At 53.5% G+C, this 22,392-nt stretch overlaps 1 protein-coding gene across 6 annotated transcripts in view; it reads right to left on the bottom strand.

Moving 5' to 3' along the window:
• Window positions 1-801: 801 nt before the first annotated feature.
• The window catches only part of LRRK1 (leucine rich repeat kinase 1), a 155,363-nt gene continuing 133,772 nt past the window's right edge, over window positions 802-22,392 (bottom strand). For all 6 annotated transcript variants that reach the window (XM_054449968.2, XM_054449969.2, XM_054449967.2 and 3 more), the window contains 13 exons: window positions 22,132-22,295; window positions 21,008-21,147; window positions 18,882-19,131; window positions 17,842-18,008; window positions 17,510-17,707; window positions 15,711-15,988; window positions 13,874-14,068; window positions 12,790-12,941; window positions 9,591-9,708; window positions 8,162-8,278; window positions 4,634-5,487; window positions 4,099-4,200; window positions 802-2,216 (listed from right to left, as the gene is read on the bottom strand). In XM_054449968.2, the coding sequence (XP_054305943.1) occupies window positions 2,039-2,216; window positions 4,099-4,200; window positions 4,634-5,487; window positions 8,162-8,278; window positions 9,591-9,708; window positions 12,790-12,941; window positions 13,874-14,068; window positions 15,711-15,988; window positions 17,510-17,707; window positions 17,842-18,008; window positions 18,882-19,131; window positions 21,008-21,147; window positions 22,132-22,295 (2,913 nt within the window). In that variant the 3' untranslated portion in view covers window positions 802-2,038. The remainder of the gene's footprint in view (window positions 2,217-4,098; window positions 4,201-4,633; window positions 5,488-8,161; window positions 8,279-9,590; window positions 9,709-12,789; window positions 12,942-13,873; window positions 14,069-15,710; window positions 15,989-17,509; window positions 17,708-17,841; window positions 18,009-18,881; window positions 19,132-21,007; window positions 21,148-22,131; window positions 22,296-22,392) is intronic.

Below are 22,392 nucleotides of genomic sequence, written 5' to 3'. Positions count from 1 at the left end.
TCTCTCATTTGTGTTGCAATGTTTTTTTTCTCAGTTGCTAGTCTTTTAGGCTTTGGACTAATTTTCCACGTAAGTTTCAATTTCATGGAGTCAAGTTCATTAGTCATTTCCTGTATGATTTTTTTTTTTTTTTTTTTTTTTAAGAGTCGGGTCTTGCTCTGTCACCCAGGCTAGAAAGCTGGTGTGATCGTAGCTCACTGTAACCTCCAACTCCCAGGCTCAAGGGACCCTCCTGGGTAGCTCCTGGGTAGCTGGGACTTTAGGCCTATATGATTTCGAACTGTGATGTGACGAGATCCCCTCCCCGGCTCTGTGAGGCCTGGGGCTGGGCTTTTCCAAGAGTAGGAGAGGGTGAATTTGGTGCCTGCAAAGCAGCCTGGCCTCGGGTGATGCCAAAGCAAAGGCTTGGGGCCTGGGGCAGACGGAATCTGGCTTGCATCTGGGGGTTAACTGAGCAGTTGTGGTGCACTGGAATGAGAGGAGAGAGAGAGTGGGACTCCTGAGACCCTGCTGTGGGATGAGGGTGAGAGAATGGCAGGGAGGTAGACAGGAAGCACAGATCCTCAGCCCCCTGGGACTTGGTGCCCAAGCTGGTTAAAAAAAAAAGGGGGTCTCACTTTTTCCAAGCCTGTGACTGACAGAGCAGCGTCTCCACCCATGGAAGCTGCTCAGGGGCCACCTGCATGTTGACACAGTGGGCAAGGAGGGGCTGCCCCTTATCCCCAGACAGCGAGTGGGTCTGGGAGGGACTGAGCCTGTGCTGTGGTCATAAGCGCTCGAAAGACAGAGGCCACAGCTTCATTCTTGAAAGAATCTGTTTATTCTGAGATATTAAAGGAGTCTCATCTCCCTGCATATCCAGCAAATACTAAATTTGATCTTTTTAATTTTAGAAAAGGGTCAACACACTTCAGCTGGAGTATGATCTCTCTTTCAAACTCCATTCTGATTTAAGGAGGCCCAAAGGGTAACTCTTGACAAAAAAGTGGCCATGTTTGCACATGTGTGTGCGTATATGTGTGCATGTGTGTAATGCATGTATGTGCATAAGTATCCATACATCCCCTGCGGACAGCGTTCCTTTTCGTACTCTGCTGTACACGTGTGCAGTGAATGTTTAGCAAATACATAATTTGGTATAAATCCCATACAATGTGATTTCACAACCAGAAGCCTGACCGCTGAGATATTACTGAATTTTTTTTAAGTGATAAACAAGATTATTATGTGCAAACAAACAGGGCTTGTGCTCCAGCTGCGTCCAAATTTACTTGACAAAGCTATAAACACAAGGCCCTTTCTGAAGTCCTGCTGATTGAGTTTCCCCTTCCTTTTGTCGGTGGAGAAGAATGTAAAGGCGAAGCTGATGCACTGGCACTATGTGCCTCTGGGCTTTCTGGCTGTGGCACTTAAAGGAACTCATTCATTCTCTGAATGGGGCAACGATCCTCACCCAGGGTCCTCCGAGGGCTTTCCCACACAGAGACCTTCCCGAACACAGAGACATCTGATCTTGGCTTGCCCAAGCTGGCCCAGGCCTCGGGGACTCAGGAGCCTGTGGAATGTGCTGAGAGCCTGAGGTCTCCAGCGGGGAAAGGGCAGGGGTCACAGCCCCCCTCCCGCCCTACCTCAACTGTTTCCCAGCGGAGGGCCTCTAGTGTAATTCCATCTGAGACCTGGGGATGGCAGGAAGGCCCGGCTCTGCTTTGTTTGACCCAGCTCAGAACAGGCTCCTCCACCCCTGCTCCTGCAAACTGATGGAGAAGGCCAGAGGAGGCCCCTCCCAGCCTGATACCACTGTCTTCCCTGGGGCTGTAAAATCAGCAGTTGGGGGATGGGGTATTCAGAGAACTCTGCTCCAGAGAACCCTGGAGCCACCGCCAGGCGGGTAACTTCTCAGCACGTCTTAGCAGCAAGGAGTTCAGGGGCAGCACTCCCTCTGTCTTCTAGGTCCTTGGAGAACTAGAGGCCGATGGCAGAGGGGTCAGGCTGCAGCCCGGGGCCAGCCAGCTCTGATGTGACAGTCATTCCACAGGAATTACCTTCTCTTGCGTGCGCAAGCCTCCAGCCGGCCCAGCTCCTCGTAGGACTGGTAGAAAATGTCAAACTCCCTGGCGCCCCAGCCCCTCCAGACAGCCAGGCACCACTCTGTGTTTTCGTTTTCAAAGGTGCACACAACAGTGTCCTTTGCCACCACAGCAGCATCCACCAGCACCCTGCAGAGAGAAGCGGTCTGAGGACACTCACAGGGGTCCCCACTTGGATGGGGTTGGGACGCTCCCCCTGTGCCTTCTGAGGAAGGCGGAGCTGGCTAAGGGCAGGGCAGTATGTCTGCTTGCCAGCCCTCTCTGGGGTGTGCTCGGATGCACCACTTCTCCCCAGTGGCCCAGCCTGTGGGCTTCGGCTTCATAAAGTCCAAAGACGGGCTGTGGGCATGAGTTCACGTCCATGGGCTTTGTAAGAGTCGGACTCCCTGGAACGCCACAGAGGCAATCAGATCATGCATCCTTGACTCAGCTCCCAAAGCGTCCAGAAAACACCGCGGACCCAAATTTCGCTTGTGAATGGCTCATGACTGAGTTTAACTCAACTCCCTTGCCGCTAAGCTCAGTATGAGTCTTCTCTCATTCTGTTTCTACATGCTTAGGAAATATAGGATCATATATTAAATGGAAAACCTACTGCCCCAAAGTCATCACTATATACGTTTTTTGAAACTGTGGACAGTTTTGCAGGATCGGTGGGTGCGCTACGAGTTTCCTTTTGGGCCGCAGTGCGGCCTCCCTGCCCTGGTGGTGCCCCACCCCGAGCACATACTAATTGCCTTTCCTCCCTCTGTGTCCTGTGTGGGCGGCCTGCATGGCACTGAGGTGCTCCTGCAAACTGGGATGTCCAGGGACCTCTGACTCTGCGTGGCCTTGCCAGGGCCTCCCCTTAGGGGAGGAGCCTCCCTATAGCGAGAAAGAGGTAAAATCTGGCTTTAGGGGATGAATAGGAGAAAACAGCTAAACGTTAGGACATTAATGGCAGGTATGCCAAGGTCCTAACCTGGGTGCTGCACACCCATTTCCTCCAGAAGCCCGACCTGCAAGCTGGGAACTCCATCAGTTCAAGGCTTCTATCCACAGGCTCTGCCAGAGCTCAGGAGCAAATCCAGATCTTGCTTCCAGAACCACTTACAGAGCAAGGGTCACTGGCCCAGGACTCACTGCAAAAGTTCAAAGCTGGCAGGCAAGGGAGTGCGACTGCCATGGATGCCTCCTTGGTCATTGTCCTGCTTTGGGAGAAACAAGCTGACTGGGGTTTCTCCACCCTGTTATGCTCCAGATGAAATAAAAACCCACTTGCCCAGGGATGGGGGATAACTCATGCTGCAGGGAAACAGGCCTAGTGTGAAATGGAAGAGCTCCAAAGTACACACACACACACATTTGAACTGAGGACTTTTCGTAAGGGAGATTTACAGTGTGGGGCTCGGTAGTCAAAGTGAGGGGTGTAAACACTGTGGGGAGCTGCAGCTGGCACCAGCCTCACATCACTGCAGCCATGTAGACCATGTCCCGGAGAGGCCACCCTGCCCAGCATACCTTCGCAGAGGAGACTGGCATAATCCTGGGGGTACCCACCCACAGACAGGTACTGAGCCATGTCTCAGCCCAGGAAGGGCAGGAGCTGAGACCCCAGGCTTGGAGATGACAAGGTGTGCCTGTGTCATCTGTCCCCATAGGGTGCTGTGTGGGCAGGAGGACACCTCGGGTAGGGTTTCCTGCTTGGCAGGAAGAACAGTGAAATAATGACCTGGATGCATCTGCATGTCGACTGCAGCTGAACTCTGGCCCCGGAGACATTCGTTAGGTAGGGTACTTGATCTACAGGTGCACTGGGTACTCCAGAAACAGGCAGCCGTGGCCAGTGCGGAGCCCCTAGGAGTTGTCTGTGGGGCCCCATCTAGTTTCCACTTTGCCTTACAGCCACATTAGTGGCTATGCTATTTGGGAGAAGGGAAGGGCAGCAAAGCCACTGTGCAGGACCTGGCTGCAGGGCCTTCTGTGCTCATGCTGCTGCCTGGGTCCTAAAGGAGCTGCCACTCAGTCTTACCCATGTGGAGTCAGCTCTCGGGCTTTTAAGACGGCAATGACTCGGCCCCGCTGGGCGCCAGAATCCTTCTCCAGGCCAATGACGATAACATCTCCACCGCGCCTAAGCAACCAAAACCCAGAAGGGGAAGCGATTTGTCGGTAGCCGTGCTCTCGGGGGAATGAAGCCGGTGTGTAGAAAGGTGCGGGAGGGAGGCAACAGACATGCAGTTTCTGCTAAGGGATTAAGTTATGGGGAAGGGACAGACCTCAAAGCAGAGGAGAATTTTCCCAGTGGAAACTGAGTCACAGTGGACTGTGGCTTTCCTTGTGTGGCACCTTAAGCTCTCTGGCAGGCAATAAGCTTTTGTGCGGCCACTCTTAGATTTGCTAAAGTGATCACTTCCATTCCCAATGGAGGAAACCAACCCTCTTGGAAGAACAGCACCTGCCTCCCCACATGACCTGTAAGGAAGCCAGGGGGCTCTCCTTGCTCTGTCCCCAGAGCAGGAGCAGTGGGCATGCCCTGGATGGTGCCCTCACCTTGGGAAACGTACCTGGGGACCCAAATGAGGTCTCTGACGGCGAGGATCTTCACGGCCTGCAGGTGGTGGCTGAAGGTCTCCCCGTCCATGGGGGTCAGGTCATGCTCAGACCTGTCGGAGGCAGCACAGGGCTCGTGTAGCATGTCTGAGTCCTCACAGTCAGTGGAGAAAGGCACACTGGAAGAACTTGCTGGGGAGCTGGGGAGGCTTGAGGGGGACCTGGCAGCCTGGCAGGGTGGGGATGAGGAGTAGGAGGACATGGAGCAGTAGTCAGTGAGTGATTCCTGGTGGATCAGGATCTGCGTGCCCAGCTCCTCACTGTACATGATGCTCACATCCGCGATGGAGTCCCCCTCAGGCACCTTTGGGTTGGCCGTGTGGCTGGCTTCTGGGGGTTCCGTGTCCAAGGCCCGCACAGGAAACATGTCCCTGAGGGGGCTGGGGTCCCCGCAGAAGTACCGGGCACACAGCTGGTAGGTGGTGGAGTGGTACATCACCAAGGAGTTGGCCTTGTCGTCCAGGCACCAAACGACCTCCTCCCCTCTGCCCTCAGAGCTGCACACGACTGACGTAACCACGGAGGGGGCCACGTAGGGCTCCAGCCGCCTGCAGATCTCCAGGGAGGCACAGTCGATGACAAGGAGGCCCGGCCCATTGCTGTACCAGACCTCAGAGCCGCTGTTCACCACCTCCATGGCTTTCACGGGGTAGGGGTTCTGCCGTGCGTCTTCGTCCGCGATGTTGAACTTGGACCTGTTGGCTGTGTGTGAGCACAGGTAGGAGCAGCTGTCCTTTGGGGCGCCCCGCACCACAGGAAACACAGCCACAAGCCCATCGGCGAGGCCTGCTAAGACCAGGTAGGAATTCTGAAGGAAGGAGACAGGGATGTGTCACGTCCTTCCATTTCACACATTCCGAGAGAGAGACAGAGTAGGCACTGGACTGCACCCACACCAGGCGGGCAGTCACTTTCCCCCAATGCGCCTCAGGGCAGCAAATCTCTTAGAAAGACCGGGGCTGCTCCTAAGGAAGTGCAGCTCTGACTCTGCAGAGCCATATCTACCATCCCTGAAGCAAAGAAAGGAATGTGCCACCCAGAGGCAGGGCCTGTGGCACCAAGTGAGGCCGCATGTCACCTGGACCACATGGGCTGCCTCTGTTTCTGCTAGCTTCTTGCGGGGCGAGCAGCAGGAAGCTGCCTTCTCCTTGAGGCCACCAAGGCCTCCTACAGAGGCAGGACCTGGTGATTGCCCTTTTCTTGGTGCTGCTTAACATGACAGCAGTGTGGGCATGGCAAGCGTCTGTGCACCGCCCCCTGCCTGCCACCCCCTCCACCAGGCAGAGTGTTCCATAAGGATGGGCTCCCAGCCCACCAGCATCCCCGTGGCACTGGCCTGGCACAGGGAAGGGCTCAGTCTCCTTCATCTTGGTGGCCCTGTGACTCCACTTGGCTCCTGCTCCAAGTGGAGGACGTGTGTTTGCTGAACTAATTCTGGAAGAAATCGCTTCCTACTCAACCCTCTTGTGGAGGCCTGTCTCAGCCTGCTGAGCCGTCATCCCAGCTTACATCTATCGAGATGCCTGTGGTCCAGCTGACGTTGACAGGGTCCTCAGGGTGCCCCCCACCACCTCAATGAAGCATGAGCTCTTCTACACCCGCCAGAGGTCACCAGGCAGAGGCCAAAGTTGCAGGGACCATGCGGAATGCTGGGCCCACCTCAGACCGCCCCGGGGCACCTCCCAGGGCAGAGCCGGGAACAGAGTGCAGCTTCGCAGCCTAGACACCGCGTCGGCTGTGGTGGGGGTGGGAAGAGGTCTGCAGAACAAAGCCGGAGTCAGGGCAGAGCAGGGAGCTGGGCCTCATGCCAGTGAGGGGGCAGGGCAGAAAGCCGCCTTGTGGGGAGCTGGGGGAGCTCAGGAGGCTGGCTGTGCAGGGCAATGGAGTGGAGACCCGTAGCTCACCGTCCAGGACAACATGCTCTAAGAAAGCATATCGAAATCCATCCCCAGGACTTTAGGGAAAGAAGGCAGCCAAGGCAAACAGGCTCCAGGTCTCTATCTGCAGTCCTGGCTCAGGCCCCGGCCAGGGCGGTGAGTGCCACGTCTCGGCTGGGTGTGAACGTGCGTGCGCGTGCAAGAATGCAGGCTTTGCCCTGGCGGCCTCGGAGGGGGCAGACACCCTGCACAGGAGGCCCTGCACAGAGCAGGCTTTATTCCCTCTGGTCGTGCAGGAGGTGGTGCCCTGGCTGGGGGCTCTGGCCAGCGGTGGCCTCAATAACACTTTGTGTCGTGTTCTCCTGCGCTCTGGTGCGGGCCTGGTCCCAAGCTGCCTAGCCTCACTGTGGGGGCCGTGGTCATAAATGACTCTAAGGTTCATTTCAGACCTGTTTTTTTTAAGAAATGAAACTGAAGAAGGGTGAAGAGAAGAGTTCACGTATTTTGTGACCATCCAGAAGAAATAATAATGCTCATTTACCAAGTGCACCGGCCTAGACCTTTGGGTATGCTAGGCCTTCTGTCTATCTCTTCTTATACCTATTTTGTAGATGGGCAAACTGGAATTGGATGATGACAGTCACCACATTTTAACAAAGCAACACCAGTAAAGGCTTCTTGTGCATTTACCGAGGGTACCTATTGCACAGACAGGCCCCTCAGGGTGGATGAAACCAGAACTGCCTGAGCCGTGCCTGAATCCTGTGGGCGGAGGAGCCCGGAAAAGCCAGGGAGCTGCCTCCCACTGAGGGGCAGCTTCTCAAAGGAGGGGACGAGGCCCTTGGTCTTGAGAACTTAATCGGAGGCGGTCTGGGAAGAGGTGCGTGGAGGGGCTGTTCCTGGAGGAGGCTGGGATGTCAAGGGCCCAGCACAGAGTGGGGTGCTTTGTGGGGACGGTACCAGGGCCAGCAGGGGCTGGAGGACAGCCTCACAGAGGCTGGGGCTAATCCCAAGGTGTGGTGCAGCACAGCTGGCTGGGGCCTTTACTGGGGAGAGTGCCCCTTGGGGTCTCATTTAGAAAGGCCAGGGCTAGGAGGTTAAAGAGATGAGTCTGCAGGGCCATGCTGGACAGACAGAAACTGCGTCTGGTGTAGACGGTGAGTACTTGTGGGGAGGCAGAGATGGAGGGAAGGAGATCAGGACCTCCAGGACCTGGTGATCAAGTGGCTGTGGGGTGGCTCTGGCCTGGGCAGGTGGGGAAGAGGCTCTGGATGCCACTGCCCTCTGAAGGGGAAGGGCACACGCATGACTGCTCACCGTGCCATTTGCACCAACAGTCCTTCCACCTGAGTCAGGGCATTTGCATGTGAAAGGGGGTTTTCACTGGGCCCGCAGTCTGGCTGGGGACTTAGGTGTTTGCAAACCGGAAGGCACTAATGATGGACCAGGTCTGATATCTTTCCTCCCACCGTCTCTAAGTCCGAGTCCTAGGCCAGGTGGTCCTAGGTGTGGCTCTGCAGGCCCCACCCTGACATAGCTAGGAGACACCTCCCAGGTGTGGAAACGCATCAGAGACCTGCATACTCGCCTTTGCCCTGACCTCACCTTTTTAATAACAGGCACGGCCAAGAAGCAGGTGACGACAGCTGGAGTATCCAAGGCCCGTTGGGGTGTATTTAAGGGACACATGCCCTTGAGGGTGTAGATGTAGATTTTCTGGTCCTGCAGAGGCAGACAGGTCCACTGTGAGACCCAGGCTGGAAAGTGTCTGGCATTTCCCAAGCCATTCCCATGAGGATGCACTCGGCCTTGGGGATCCCCTGTGGGTCTTGGAAAGTTACATGGATTGACACGTTCTGGTGGGTTGTTTATGGATTTCTGTTCTTTGTAGAAACGTTGAAAAAGACAGAATAGTCTAAAGAGGAAACAGAAAATAGCCCGTAGTCTATTCCCCAGAGAAAACCAGCACTGGGATTTGGGAGGCACAGTCTCTCAGAAGGCCTCTGTGGTATTTGTGTGTGCACCTGGCAAAGTGGACTCACGCTGCAATGCTGTCTTCTCACTGTTCTTCCCATGCGACAGCACACTTTAGGCAGAGCCCTTGCTGTCACTCATTCTAGGAGGAAATGTTGTGGGACCATCTCTTGGGTGCCTGGGACTGGGCTGCACCTACTTCGGCTAATCTGTTGTCAGATGTTTCTTAACACTGAGATTTCTGAGGCTTAAGTGGTAACCATGCTTTTGAGATTTCTGATACATATGTGAACACACTTCCAAACTACCCTGGGGAAACGTTGCACCAATCTATCCCCGCACCCTCAGCCTCAGAACTTTTTTTTTTTTTTTGAGACGGAGTCTTGCTCTGTCACAAGGCTGGAGTGCAATGGTGCGATCTTGGCTCATTGCAACCTCCACCTCCTGGGTTCAAGCGATTCTCCTGCCTCAGCCTCCTGAGTAGCTGGGAATACTCGTGCACCACCATGCCCAGCTAATTTTTGTATTTTTTAGTAGAGACAGGGTTTTACCATGTTGGCCAGGATGGTCTCAATCTCTTGACCTCATGATCCTCCTGTCTTGGCCTCCCAAAGTGTTGGGATTACAGGTGTGAGCCACTGTGCCCAACCTGCCTCAGAACATTTGTGTTTGGCCAGTTCTCTCGGGACTTCTCAGAAGACCCCTCCTTGGGCCTTCTAGTGACTTCCCTGATTTCCCTGACGTGAAGGCAAGAGGCCTTCAGAGCTGAGTGACTAGCCGTGTTATGGGAAACCCAGGCACATCCATAGCCTCCTGGGTCTCTTCTCCTGCTGAGGGTCTACATCTGGTCCTCACCATCCCAAATCCCGGCCGCCAGCCAGCAGCAGGCAGGGTTGAGCTGCCCCTGGTGACAGGCTGCTACTTCACGGGGTTCCTGGCATTACTTGGGGACTGCACGGGGATGCGCTGGGGGTTATCTGAAAGTTCACTTGAGCCGGCGTCCTGTATTTTTATGAATGTGGCCCCCGCCCAGGGGCTGCCCCCAGTGGGCAGTGCTTACCTCGGTGGCTGTCCACAGGGATCTCTGGACCTGGAGCTGGCAGCTCACCTTCATCCCAGGGCAGCACATCCTCTGCACCTCCATGAGGCCCTTCTCTGTGTTCACCACCGTGTAGTTCCTGTAAGTGGCAGAAACTGTGCAGTCAGTGGCCGGGGGCTAGGGGCTGCCTCCTTCCCCCGAGCCTGGCCTGCCAACTGCGAGCCTCGTCTACCTCCCCTGCTCCCACCCAGGGTTGCATCCTGCTGTGTTCTGAGGGGCAGAGCTGGGTTCTGCCCAAAGGGTAACGCTTGACCGTCGCCCACAGGAAGGGCATTTGCCAGGGAAGAAAGGCTGTCCTCTTTTCTTTCTGTGACCCCTTAGGGTTGAGACAGTTGCCCCCAGTAGGAAGGAGGGGCCCTCCCGCTGGCCATATCCTGCCCACCTGTGTTATGTGGGGAGCTCCTCACTGAAGAGTAGACAAAGCCAGAGCTAAAGACAAGTTGGGAGAATTCCAGAGGAGATTGGGTTGGGGCGAGGGGCACTCAAAATGTGCTCCCAGCACGAGTGCTCTGAGAACTAATGGCTTGTCATTTGTGAGAGCCTTGGCTCACCCGGCCGGCTGTCCCCGGCATCGCTGCCTCCCCTCGGCCCGGGGCGGGCATCCTGGGCACCCACTGCATGGCAGAGGAGGCTGAAGCCGATGGGGCTGGGAAGTTATATACCCCACATCACGCAGCTCTGTCCCTCAGACTCAAGAGAATATGTTAAGCTCGCGGATAGCAGTTCTCAATATAAAGTTTCTCCTATCACCAAATTTTAAAAAGCTTCACCACTGTTGACTGATAACGTATTTGCAGATGATGGAAATGGTAGAAAATACAGCAAACAAAAACTTCCTTCAGGTGTATTTGTCTCCTTTTCCCATCATTTTTTATGCATCAGAAAAACAAAACTGAGATATTCTAATAGCTTTTACTTTGGAAACAGTTAAAAATATAGAGAGTCCTAAAGAATAATTGCCCCTGTTCCCTGCAGCTGGAATTGTGTGCTAAGTGTATCCTGTTTACCTGCTCGTCTGCCTCTCCTGCCTCCTTTCCTTCCTTAATTCTCAGACAGATCTCAAGTCCGGCTCCATCCTGGCTCCCCTGCTTGGCTGCCCGTGTGCTCCCAGCCGGCCCCCTCCTCCCTTCCTGTGAGTCTCTCTTCAGGCTGCAGTGAGTTTTAAAGAACCTTCAGAGGTCACAGGAAGAGGCCTCTGTCTTCCCTCTGGGATGAGTCTTCTGAGCCCTGAGCAGAACTGTCTCAGACACGTGCCACGTGTGTGTCTCTAGGCCGGCAGAGCAGGGCCCGGCCCAGCCTCCCAGGACCAGTCTGGCTCCAGGTCCTCCAATTCACCCTCAGAAGTCTGACAATGTCCTTGCTTCTGGGGTGGCAGATGTTCCAGGTGCACTCCCTGCCCCAAACCTGGACTCTGCCATGATTCAGATGAGCCCTGGTTCACTTTGGTACTTAGAGACCACAGTCTGGGTCCTAGGGGTGCATATTGGCATTTGGTTGGTCCTTGTTTTTAGGCCTTTTCAGTGAGCAGAGCTGAGATATTTGTGTTTATTTTTCAACTATATCACAAGTCTATCCAATCAATTCAGAACTGCAGGCTTTTACTTACCCTACTTTACATCTCTTTCCCCTTTAGCCCATGCTGAAAAATCACGGTTTCCAGCAACAGCAACATAATTACTCATTAACTTACTCCACAACCACAAGCAGCATCTTAGAATAACCATCGTAACAGTGCTACCAACAATATAGTTACTGAAACCTGTTTAATTAATATGTTTGCTTTTTGTTTTGTCCTTAGAGTACATCCCATCAGGAAGGCGTGCTCCATTGCTGTGTTTTAGAATAACTTCTCTTTTTTTCTGAGGCAGGGTCTCACTCTGTCACCCAGGCTGGAGTGCAGTGGCACAATCACCACCCACTGCAGTGGGAAACTCCTGGGTTCAAGTAATCCTCCTGCCTCAGCCTCCTGAGTAGCTGGGACTACTGGTGCTCGCCACCATTCCCAGCTAATTTTTGTTATTTATTTATTTTTGTAGAGATGAGGTTTCACCATGTTTCCTAGACTGGTCTCAAACTCCTGAACTCAAATGATCCACCTGCCTCAGCCCCCTAAAGTGCTGGGGTTACAGGCATGAGCCACAAGGCCTGGTCAGAAAAACTTCCTTACAGCATCATTTCTTAAGCACCTCTGTGTCACAACACTCAGTCCTAGTGGCATAAAACCTGATGCAAACTCACGAAGACTGACCTAAGAGAAACTGCTAAGTCTGTTCCATTTATCTTATTATGTCTCAAGCTCATTCCTGAGTGATATTTCCCCACATTCTACCCCAGGCACCCTCTCCAAAGGTCACACTCCAGATGCTGACCCTGACCCTGACCCTGACCCTGTCTTACTGCCGACTGTGCACCTCACACCCTCCCCATGGCAAGCATGTCTTGTCTGACCACCACCTCCTAGTTTTTCGGCTCACCCCACCTAATACCATAACTCTTGAGTTGTTGTTGTTTTTTTTAACTCTAGCAATACCTAGGATCCTTTAGTACTTTCCATTGTGCGCCCTGAATTTATGGCCTCACTTAGGTTCCTTGGTCCATCTCTGTATCACTCCCTTGAAAACACCCCAACGCCACTGCCCCTCTCTCCTGCTTGGCAAAACCCCAACTCTGTTTAGACCCACCCTGTTGCCCCTTCTGCAATCTGGGGCAGCAGAACATGCTGGAGAAAGTCACATAACCAGGCTGACAGGCCTCATTTCCTTTTTAAAAATGTTTTAAATTTTCTAATTTTTTAAAAGATGGGGTCTTGCTATGTTGTTCAGGCTAAACTTGAACTCCTGGGCTCAGGTGATTCTCTTGCCTCAGCCTCTTGAGTGGCTAGGACTGTAGGCACATGCCACAGTGCCCTCATGTCCCCAGACACCCTGGCAGATACTACCCATTTTTGGCATCTCTTAACCACAAAACCATACATGCACGTCTCTTTGTGTGGACTTTCTTCTGCTCGCCCTGCTCTTTCTTGAGTGCAGTCTAACCAGGTTCTGGACCCTACTGTCTGCTAAATAATTCTCATTGTGGTCAACATCGACTCTGTTCCCAAATTCCACGGTGGCCTCCCACCCCAAATACAAAGAGGGCAGGGCAGGCCACAAGAGCTTACCTGGACTCCTCTTTTCCATCCCAAAACACCACGGTGTACTCCTGGCCCTGGGACGAGAAGAAGGCTGTCTGCTTCCCACAGCGCAGTTCATACATGAAGGTGGCAAAGGTCGGGTCCTTCATCTGGCTCACCACCGACAGGGCCAGCGGTCGCTGAGGGGGAAGAGCCAGCAGAGGAGAGCAAGGTCACTTACAACCAGATCAGTGCCAGTTCTGCCCATGAGATCAGCCAGCTCCAACCAGGGAGGAATGAGGGATCCTGTTCATTCAGACTAGATCCAAACAAGAGGCTGAAACAGCTTCAGACGTCAGGAGCAAACCCATCCAGGTATCTGGGTCACCCTTGGCTATGGCAATTTAAGCTCCTCTGGTCAGGTTAGCTGAACCCTGGGTATTCCAACCCAGGCCCAAGGACATACACTCTTCATGTCACTATATTGCCTGAGCTGGAGTGCAGAACCTACTCACAGGTGTGATCATAGCGCACCACAGCCTTGAACTCCTGGGCTCAAGTGATCCTCCTGCCTCAGCCTCCCCAGTGGCTGGGACTATAAGTCCATGTCACCGTGCCCAGATAAGGACATGCGTTCTTCTAAAGAATACCCTGTTTACTCCCAATACATTAAACTAGCTCTGTCTGATTTAATAAATGAGTTTTAACTTTGAAACCACTAGCCTCTTCCAAAAACACCACCAACAAAAAACTAGCCTGAACACTGTAATATGATCCCTGATTCTCAACCAAACCTTTTCCCCGTCACTTTACAAAGAGATACCCACATTCTCTCTGTTCTTGCACAGGGACTGTATTGTTATAAAGGGGTTTATATACTTTGTTTGCACGGTGAAGTAACACAGAAGTCAGGGAGGAAAAGGAAGTTTGTTTCCTAAGAGTGACACGCACACACAAAGACAATGAAAGTAGGTATGTTAGGGGCAGCAAACATCACCCTCTAGAAGAAATGAGCAGAGAAGGGTTGCCAATGGTGATGGGTGGGCAGCCACACGCACACACCCCCTGGGGACCCACAGCTTCCTCACATGGCAGGAGGTCCCAGGGCCCTGGGCTCTGTGCCCCCAAGTACCTTCTCTGGCTTAGTGTCCCAGCACTCCATCATGAGTGCCTGCAGTCGCTGGAACTGCACTTCCTCCGGCTGCCCCAGAACCGGGCGGATGCCCTTGGACAGCTTCTTGGCAATCTGGAGCTGATGGTGGCCCAGTGCAGGGCGCTGTCCTGACAGCAACTCGTAGAGCACCATTCCATAGGAGAACATATCTACCTGGGCACAGAACAAGCCAAGTCAGGTCCCTGCCTGGGCCCAGTGGCCTTCACAAGGTGGCCCTCAGGTGGAGTGACCAGGGAGACACAATTAGACAAGGAAACAAACATTCAACAAACCACCTGACCACGTCCCTCTGTCCATTTATCCATCCATCCTCCCAACTACCCAACCATCCACCTATCTGACCACTTTCTCTTCTATCCATTTATCTATCCATTTTCTCATTCTTCCTTCTTTCCATCCATCCATCCATCTATCCATTTGCTTGTCTTCCTGTACATTTACCCATTCTTCTCATCTGTCCATTCGACCACCTGTCCTGCACATTTATCCATCTGTCTTCCTATCCTTCCTCTTTTCCATCCACGTAGCCATCTGACTTCCCACCATATTGTCCATTTGCCCATTGTCCCATCCATCCATCCATCCATCGATCCAACCTTCCATCCAATAAAACACACTGAGAACTTGCTGTCAGTCACTGATTAAGGACTCCAAGGAGGTCATGGTACTTATCCTTGAGTACCAAGACAAGACAGGAAAACACACACCCTCAGCTTAATGTGCTTAGTACTAAGTGCTGTGTATTGCAATTCATAAAAAAAGGAGTGTCTCCTGGATCACAACATGTTGTCTCCTCTAATTTTCATAATCAAAAAGGCCCAGCAAGGAAAAATTTATACAGACCCCTATAAGGGTCAAGAAATAACATTTTAGCAGGAGAATGGCTGAGATAGACTTGAGAATTTTAAATGTGAATGTTTCCATGATAATCTGAGTTTCAAGGTGACCTCCTTGTTGAAGTCACCTACTATTATGAAGCTCTTATTTTTGTTGCTCTGATTTGCCTTTTCTATGGGCAACAACCACAGGTGCTGAGCTAATCCATACATGTGCAGGTCATTTCTACAGGAATTAGTCAATGACCATCTGAAAAATCACCAGATAATAAGAAATTATAGACAAGGGAATTTTAATGCTGGGTGATCAGTTAACAAGGCTGGCACTAGGTGGAATACATGCATGGTAAGATGACTTCAAGTTGTCCTTCAAGTTGTCTGTGTGCATGCATCTACCAAGTAGCCATCAGGGATAAATGTTATCAGAAGATCAACATTTAGTCATTGTCTCAACTGAGGCTGGCAGTGCAGTTGCCCGGGATGCCAGCTTGTTCTTTCACTCTTCTCCTGGTTTGGCATTCAACTTGGCCAGCACCCTGTGGACAGGACTTAAGGCCAGGGATCTTTACCATCCTTATTCTGTCTGCTCCTCCTGAGCGCCCTGCAAGGCTGGTCCTGTGTCCTCACTGTGCACATCTAAATGAGAGTTGGAGCCCAAATACAGATCTGTTTCTCTCTTGGACTCTTCATCTGCTGTTTACAGCCTCTACAATGTTACTAAATCAAGGTTTGAGAATGCTGAGGCTAAGGAGAAGTCAACCTTGCTACAAGCAGACAGACATAGGCCCCTGCGCCCTTCTGGTTCAAGCCAGAACCTCCCTCATTGAGCAAGGGAGTGAGAAAAATGTGCTTTTGGGGATGCTGAGCCCCGAAGCTTCGGGTCCCTCCAGGACTGCCCCGCTAGCCTCAGGGATAGGCTCCTGCACTGTGGGGCTGGGCCAGGGGATCCAGGCAGGTACCTTCTCATCATATACAATGCGAGGCCTGATCTCTGGGGCCTGGTAGCCAGGAGTGCCCTCCACACCTAGAGCACCCTCATGGAATGACTGCCTCGAAATCCCGTAGTCAGACAGCTTGATGTTGACGTGCTCCTTGACGTCAAGGGACCACACCAGAATGTTGTCCGACTTCAGGTCGCAGAAGATGACGTTTTTCTTGTGCAGGTAGGCCAGGCCCGAGGCAATCTGGTAGGCTATTTTTTGGGTGAGCATGTGTCCCAGGGGTATAAAGGAAGAATCTTGCAAAGAAAAACAATTTTCAATGTATCAAAATTTCAGTTTTGTTAGAATCAAATTATCATGATAGCAACTGTCTTCTTGTCTTCCTATCTCCCTAGATACTTTATATATTTTTTTTCTTTTTTCTTTTATTGAGATGGAGTCTCCCTCTATCACCCAGGCTGGAGTGCAGTGGCACGATCTTGGCTCACTGCAACCTCTGCCTCCAGGGTTCAAGCAATTCTCCTGCCTCAGCCTCTCAAGTTGAGTAGCTAGGACTACAGGCACGCGCCACCATGCCTGGCTAATTTTCGTGTTTTTAGTAGACATGGGGTTTCACCATGTTGGCCAGGCTGGTTTGAATTCCTGGCTTTAAGTGACCTGCCCGCCTGGGCCTCCCAAAGTGTTGGGATTACACATGTGAGCCACTGCGCCTGGCCCCTAGATACTTTATATTCTATTGACACATTCTCACTATTCACCAGACTGCCATAAGGGACAGACAATGGCCTGGTTAAGTGAAATAGTATTTAGGATAGAAATGCTCATCACTATAGCTTCATTCATGATATCTTATTCCTAGAATTGCTGGCAGTTTTGCTGAATGAGCAAGGGTTCCAAATCTCTAGAGTTCATCTCAGGTCCAGGCTGTCCTACGTAAAGGGGTGAGAGACAAGTAGAAGAATTTTGTTTGGCTGGGCGTGGTGGCTCATGCCAGTAATTCCAGCACTTTGGGAGGCTAAAGTGGGGGGAACGATTGAGCTCACAGTTTAAGAACGACCTGGGCAACAGGGCAAAAGGCCATCTCTACAAACAACAACAACAACAACAACAACAAATTAGCTGGGTGTGGTGGCGTGTGCTTGCAGCTACTCGGGAAGTTGTGGTGGGAGGATTGCTTGAGTTCAGGAGGTCAAAGCTGCAGTGAGCTGAGATTGCACCACTGTCCTCCAGCCTGGACAACAAAGCGAGATCCTGTATTTAAAAAAAATAAAGAATTTTGTTTAAAAAATTATCTTCCATTGAGGCAGAAGTGATTGATTTTCATAGCATTTCTTCTTCCTTAGTCAAAAGACAGCTACCTTTCACCCTCTGGCAACTCTGGAGTTTAGCTGCTCTTTTCTCAAGGTAAATTACTTCAACATTTTATTTTAAAATATGGTCCCACTGACCCTACGGTCTCAGAGTCTCAGCAGCGGTGTGCACGTGCAGTTACGAAAGGGATTCAATGCAGCTCACGTGCTCGGTGCCCTCCCAGCGAGGCCTGTCACCATCCTCCCTTTACAGGCAAATAAACTCAGCGGCTTCCTGGACCGCGGCGGAGCCTGGTCTTAGCCGACTCCACAGCGTGCGCTCCCCCGTCCTCGCCAAGGCTCTGCCTAGTGACTGGACCTGGCGGGGTCCCTGGCCTCACACCCAGGGGATGGTCACACGAGCTACGGGTTGGGCGTGCCCTGGGCTTGCCAAGGCCACCTGAGGCTCTACCCCCGTGCCAGGCAGGAGGCGCCCGGGGCTCTGATGGTCTCAGGGGGCCGCGGTACCTCTGGCGTTCTCGGACAGCACCGTGTTGAGGCTGCTGAGCGGCGCGAGCTCCAGGGCGAAGCAGAGCGGGTGGATGCTGATGCCGATGAGCGCCACGATGCAGGGGTGCTGCAGCGCGTGCAGCATGCTGGCCTCCTGCCGGAACTCGGAGAAGTTCTTCATGGCATCCGTGGCCCGCAGGTGCCTCAGCATGGTGTCTGCCAGGGACAGCGCAGTGTCAGCCAGCAGGACACGGGGTGCCTGCAGCCTCAGGCCTCTCTAAGGCAGCACAGAGCTTAGACCCGGGCAGCCTATGTCTGAGAAAAACAGCACCAACCTGGGACCCGCTTACCTGCCGGTACGTTAGCAAAGTTCTTGAATTTTTTGATGTGGAAGCGCTTGACGGCCACAGGCTGGCCCTGGTACCGGGCCCGGTAGATGACGGTGCCACTGCCACCCTGTCCCAGGATGCTGCCCTCGTCCTCGCTGTGCTCCAGCTTGCTGTTCTCCAGAAAGAGCCTGCCACACAGGCCCGGCATCAGCCACATCGCCCCGCCCTGACGCGGGTGGGTCCTGGGCTGGGTCATTTGTCCCCACGGCCGAGAGTCACGGTTCAAAGCCCTCTGTGAGGTCTGGGCCACCCCGGCCCTGCCACTTGCAGGTGGGCACACCTGGGTGGGTTATGCAGGTTTGCTAAGCCTCGGTCTCCTCTGTAAAGTGGGCTCAGGACAGGAACGGCCTCAGAGGTGGTGATGGCTGGCACAGGGTGAACCCCACGGAAATGGTGGCCGTAGAGAAAGGATCCCTTTGGAAGTTTTCTTCTGAAAGGTGACGTTTCCTATTTCCTCCCTGATTCTCTCCCTAGTTATCATCTCGGGTTAGCATAGGTACAATAAACTCTAAGAACAGATTTGAGGGGTCCAAGGCTCAGCCCTAGAGATACAGGCAGGACTCAGTATTTGACAAAGAAGGTAAACGAGGCTCTGGGTGGGAGTTCTCCCCTTCCTGAATGCCTGAGGAGCACCGGCTGCACTTACCTGCCGGCCCTGGGGCTGGTGGGGAGGTAGGAGTGGAAAGGAGAGGCAGCTCAGGAGAGAGCAGCTCTGGCTACGAGGGGAAGGGGGAGCCGTATGGGGAGGCAGGATGGCTACACTTGCAAAGTGCTCTTCCCAGCTGGGCTTATCAAGGCCTCCAAAATGGAAAGCCCAGCAGCCTGGTTCCCTTCAGGCAGCCAAGGATGGGAACCTAAAAGCTACTGAGATTGGTGGGAAGCCATGGCTGGGGCACCTGCCTGCCCTGGAGGGGTCTTCCTGGAGATCACTCGGCAGCTGCACAGCGAGGAACGCCCCTTGTGACCTGCACTGTGTTCTGGGAGGGGCCTTCGGGGCATACCTGGCTGGGAAGTCGGTCATGAACAGTTCAGGGACCAGCTCCTGCAGCGGCACGGGGAGGTCCGGGTGTCGGGGGCAGGAGATGAAGTCCCGCTCGATGGCCGTCAGGACACAGTCTTCCATGTCGAAGTACTGCACATCCTCTGATTTCTCACTGGGGTCCGTGTGCTGGGCCCAGGCTGTCTCGCAGACCGGGCAGGGCACGTACTGCTCCATGAGTGGGGTCCCGTCGCTCTCTGTGGCCGTCAGAGCTAAATAAGGACACAGCAGGAGACAGCTTCACAAGAAGGTGGTGCAGGAGGGCCCCCGAGCAGCACTCTGCACCCCAGGCCCTGAGGCCTTCACAGCAGGGGAGCTGCCTGTCCTGGCCTGTACCCAAGAGACAGGCTGAAACCCATTGCCACATTCAGGTGCCTTTTTGGAGAGTGCAATTGTTTGTCCAGAAAGATGTGTCCAAGGAGGGTTCAGGATGCTTCTGAGAACTGTCCAGTGGTCGGGACACTGAGCAGGCTGGCTGGGGGGCCTGAGACAAGGGTGGGGATCCCTCCTGCATGACTGGGCCCTAACAGGTCATCGCAGACTAGCTCTGAGCTATCCTCCAACAATCACAGCAGTGTGGAAGGCACCCTTCTTGCAATTAGAAACATCAGGTTTACGATGTCCATGAAGGGTGATGCGGGGGCAGGAATGAGTGCAAATTATCATAGATGAAACTCAGTCACCGGACACGGGATCCCCCCATGCCTCTGAGAGGAGGTGCAGAGAAACACCCTCCAAGGTGCCCTGTGGAGGTGCCCTCAGGGCAGGCCAACTGCCTGCTTCATGCAAGGTAGGTGGTGGATGCCTAGAACTTTCCAGGCACATCTGATATCTGCAGGTCCATGTGTAAGGCATCCCGTTGGGAGGGGCCCCTGGCTGGGGATGCTGGCTCCAGGCGACCTGTCTCAGGTGCTCACCAGAGCCCTTTCCATCTCAGGTGACTGTCTAAGGGACCCACCTGTCAAACTGCCCAGCACCTGCTGTCGGGGGAACACTGGCTGGTGGGGAGCTGCAAAGTGCCCAGAAGGGTTCACATGGGCCTAAGGGCCCCCTTAGACGGCCAAGTGCCTCCCAAATCACCATGACACACACACCCAACTGCCTTCTCCGAGGGTTCCTTTCTAAGCCTTTTTTCCTTGTAGGTCACCCTTCCTGCCAACAGCGTGAAGAACCCCAACCCTGACAGAGACCAGACCCTGGGATCTGGAATGTGTATCCTGAGTGCATTCTGCCACTGCTTCTTAGCCACCTTCCCTGATGCTCTCTGGGATGCAGGCATTGCATGCAGGTGAGGCCGGCCCAGGAGGCTGGGGGACCCACCGAGGCTTGCAGGGGCAGCACTGGAATTCCAAACCCGCTCTCCAGTCACTTGCTTGGCCTCCAGCGTTCAGGGGCTGAGGCTCTCGGGGCAGCCTCTCCCACAGCTGCTTGCCCCATTAAGCCCCAGATGGCCCCCGCCCCGGCAGGCTGCTCTGGGAGTCATCTCCACCCCAGGAGCAAAACAAACAGGAGGCCTCAGCAACTTCACTCAAAGAGTACTTTTTGGGGGTGAACTATCAATGAAGAAACAGATTGAAAGGGTCTGAGAAGGGCTGTGTTAGTGGTTTGATCACCGCTGGGATGGGTGGGGCGGCAGGGAAGGAGAGCAAGGCCCCTTGGTGGCCACGGCTCCCCTCCATCCCTGCCCCTGCGCAGGGGATACATTTCCATCTGCCGGCTCCCCCGCAATTTCCGCCACACAGTCCTCACTGTGAAAACAAGACACGTGTGAGCTCACACTGAGCATCTCCGTGGACCACTCGTGGTACCAGTGTCATCTTTCTTGCCACGCCTGTGGGCAGCTGGCAGGCCGCTTCCCTGCACATTCCCAGTGGGGTCCGAGCCCAATCCTCCCCATGGTACTCCCCCCAGTGACAGAGCCGGACTTCTCGGGGGCCAGGACTCCCACCAAAGTGCTGTTAAGACCCCCTAGTTTTCTTGAGCTGAATCCCAGTGGGATTTCTGTCCTCCCCAAAAGCAGCAGCCCCACCCTGATTCATAAAGAAATATTAGCATGAATGAGGGCTTGCTTCTAGCATTTCCTCTTACCGGGAAACCACTGATCAATCAAGGAATTGACGTGGTCTGTGATGAAAGCCATGGCTGAGAAGTCCCTCATTTCTGATTGGCAAACGATTTTAATTCCTCCGCTTTTCTTCTTTTTCCAGTTCACATCAGAAGATTCCACACTGCAACCCAGAGACCAAAAGGAGCCCATTGCGATCTGGCTCTGGGGGACCCTGGGATGATATCCCTACCCCCAGGGACAGGACCCAACCCCCGAGGAGCTGGAGAGACTCTGTGCCCTGCAGGACCGATGTGCCCTCCTCCCTGTATGTACGTGTGTGTGGCCTTGCCTTGTTCTTGCCCCGGACCTGGCCTGGTGAAGGAGACACAAGGAAGATTGCAGTCAGGGATGCTCAGCCTGGGAGCTGACCCTCAGGTGAGGCCCTAAGGAAGTTCCCGGACCTCCCTGAACCTCAGTGTTCTCATCTGTCCAACAGCAACCATGGGTTTTAAGTGAGAACATCTATGTGGAAGAGGCAGGTCCCAATCAAGCCCTCTGTAAAGTTACCTCCCCTTTTCCCTTCTTCTCCTCTCACAGAGCTAAAGAATATTTTGCAAAGTTCATTGTAACATTAAAATAATCTTGGGTGTTCATCATTTGTTAAACCTGTTGAGCTGACTTTAGGTCTACCGCTCTCAAAAAACCAAGAATAAATGGCACTGAGAGCTGAGTTCCGTGTCTGGTTATGGGCAGTGGAGATGGGGGCTGAGGAGTCTCAGTGTCCCCTGTCCCCAGCCTGGCTTTTCACAGAACAAGGGGATGGGCAGGATGGCTGCAAGGTCACCATGGTGACCTGAATAACCATGGGAGGTGCCTGAGGCTCTCCTGAGCTCAATGACTGCAACGTCCCTCAAGTCCTGAGCTGTGGCCGCCACATCTGCCTTTGCCTTTCCCGTCCTGCAAGGGGGGCTCAGCAGGGGTGAGGAGACCCAAGCCTCTGGGACACTCATGGGAGGGCCTCACATTTCTAGTAAGCTGCCATGACGAGCCGCTCTCACGAGCAAAATTCTGGACACCAAGAGGATGAGGCATCCTGCTGATGTGGCCCTGGGGTGGCTGCTGTGGCACCTGCTGACCTGGCAGGTGGGCTTCCAGGTGTTCCTACCTGAGGTAGCCCCCATCAAAAGTGACCAGGAGCCCTTCCTGCCAATAGATGGTCTGATTTCTTTTCACTCTGAATGTGCTACAGCGATTTCTCTGGTTTCCTGTAAAACTGTAAATGGTGACTTTCCTGTTCCTGCTTTTAGTATTCTTCTTGTTTTCAAAAAGCTGAAAGACAGAGAAAAGACCCTGCTTAAGTATTCTGGGCTCCTCGCTGGCCCTGGGCAGAGCTCTGCAGAGGCCGGGCTGGGCCCCATCTTGATAA

The sequence above is a fragment of the Pongo pygmaeus genome, chromosome 16 (genome assembly GCF_028885625.2).
Source record: "Pongo pygmaeus isolate AG05252 chromosome 16, NHGRI_mPonPyg2-v2.0_pri, whole genome shotgun sequence".
Classification (NCBI taxonomy): domain Eukaryota; kingdom Metazoa; phylum Chordata; class Mammalia; order Primates; family Hominidae; genus Pongo; species Pongo pygmaeus.
This window is presented reverse-complemented; position numbering and strand designations above follow the sequence as displayed.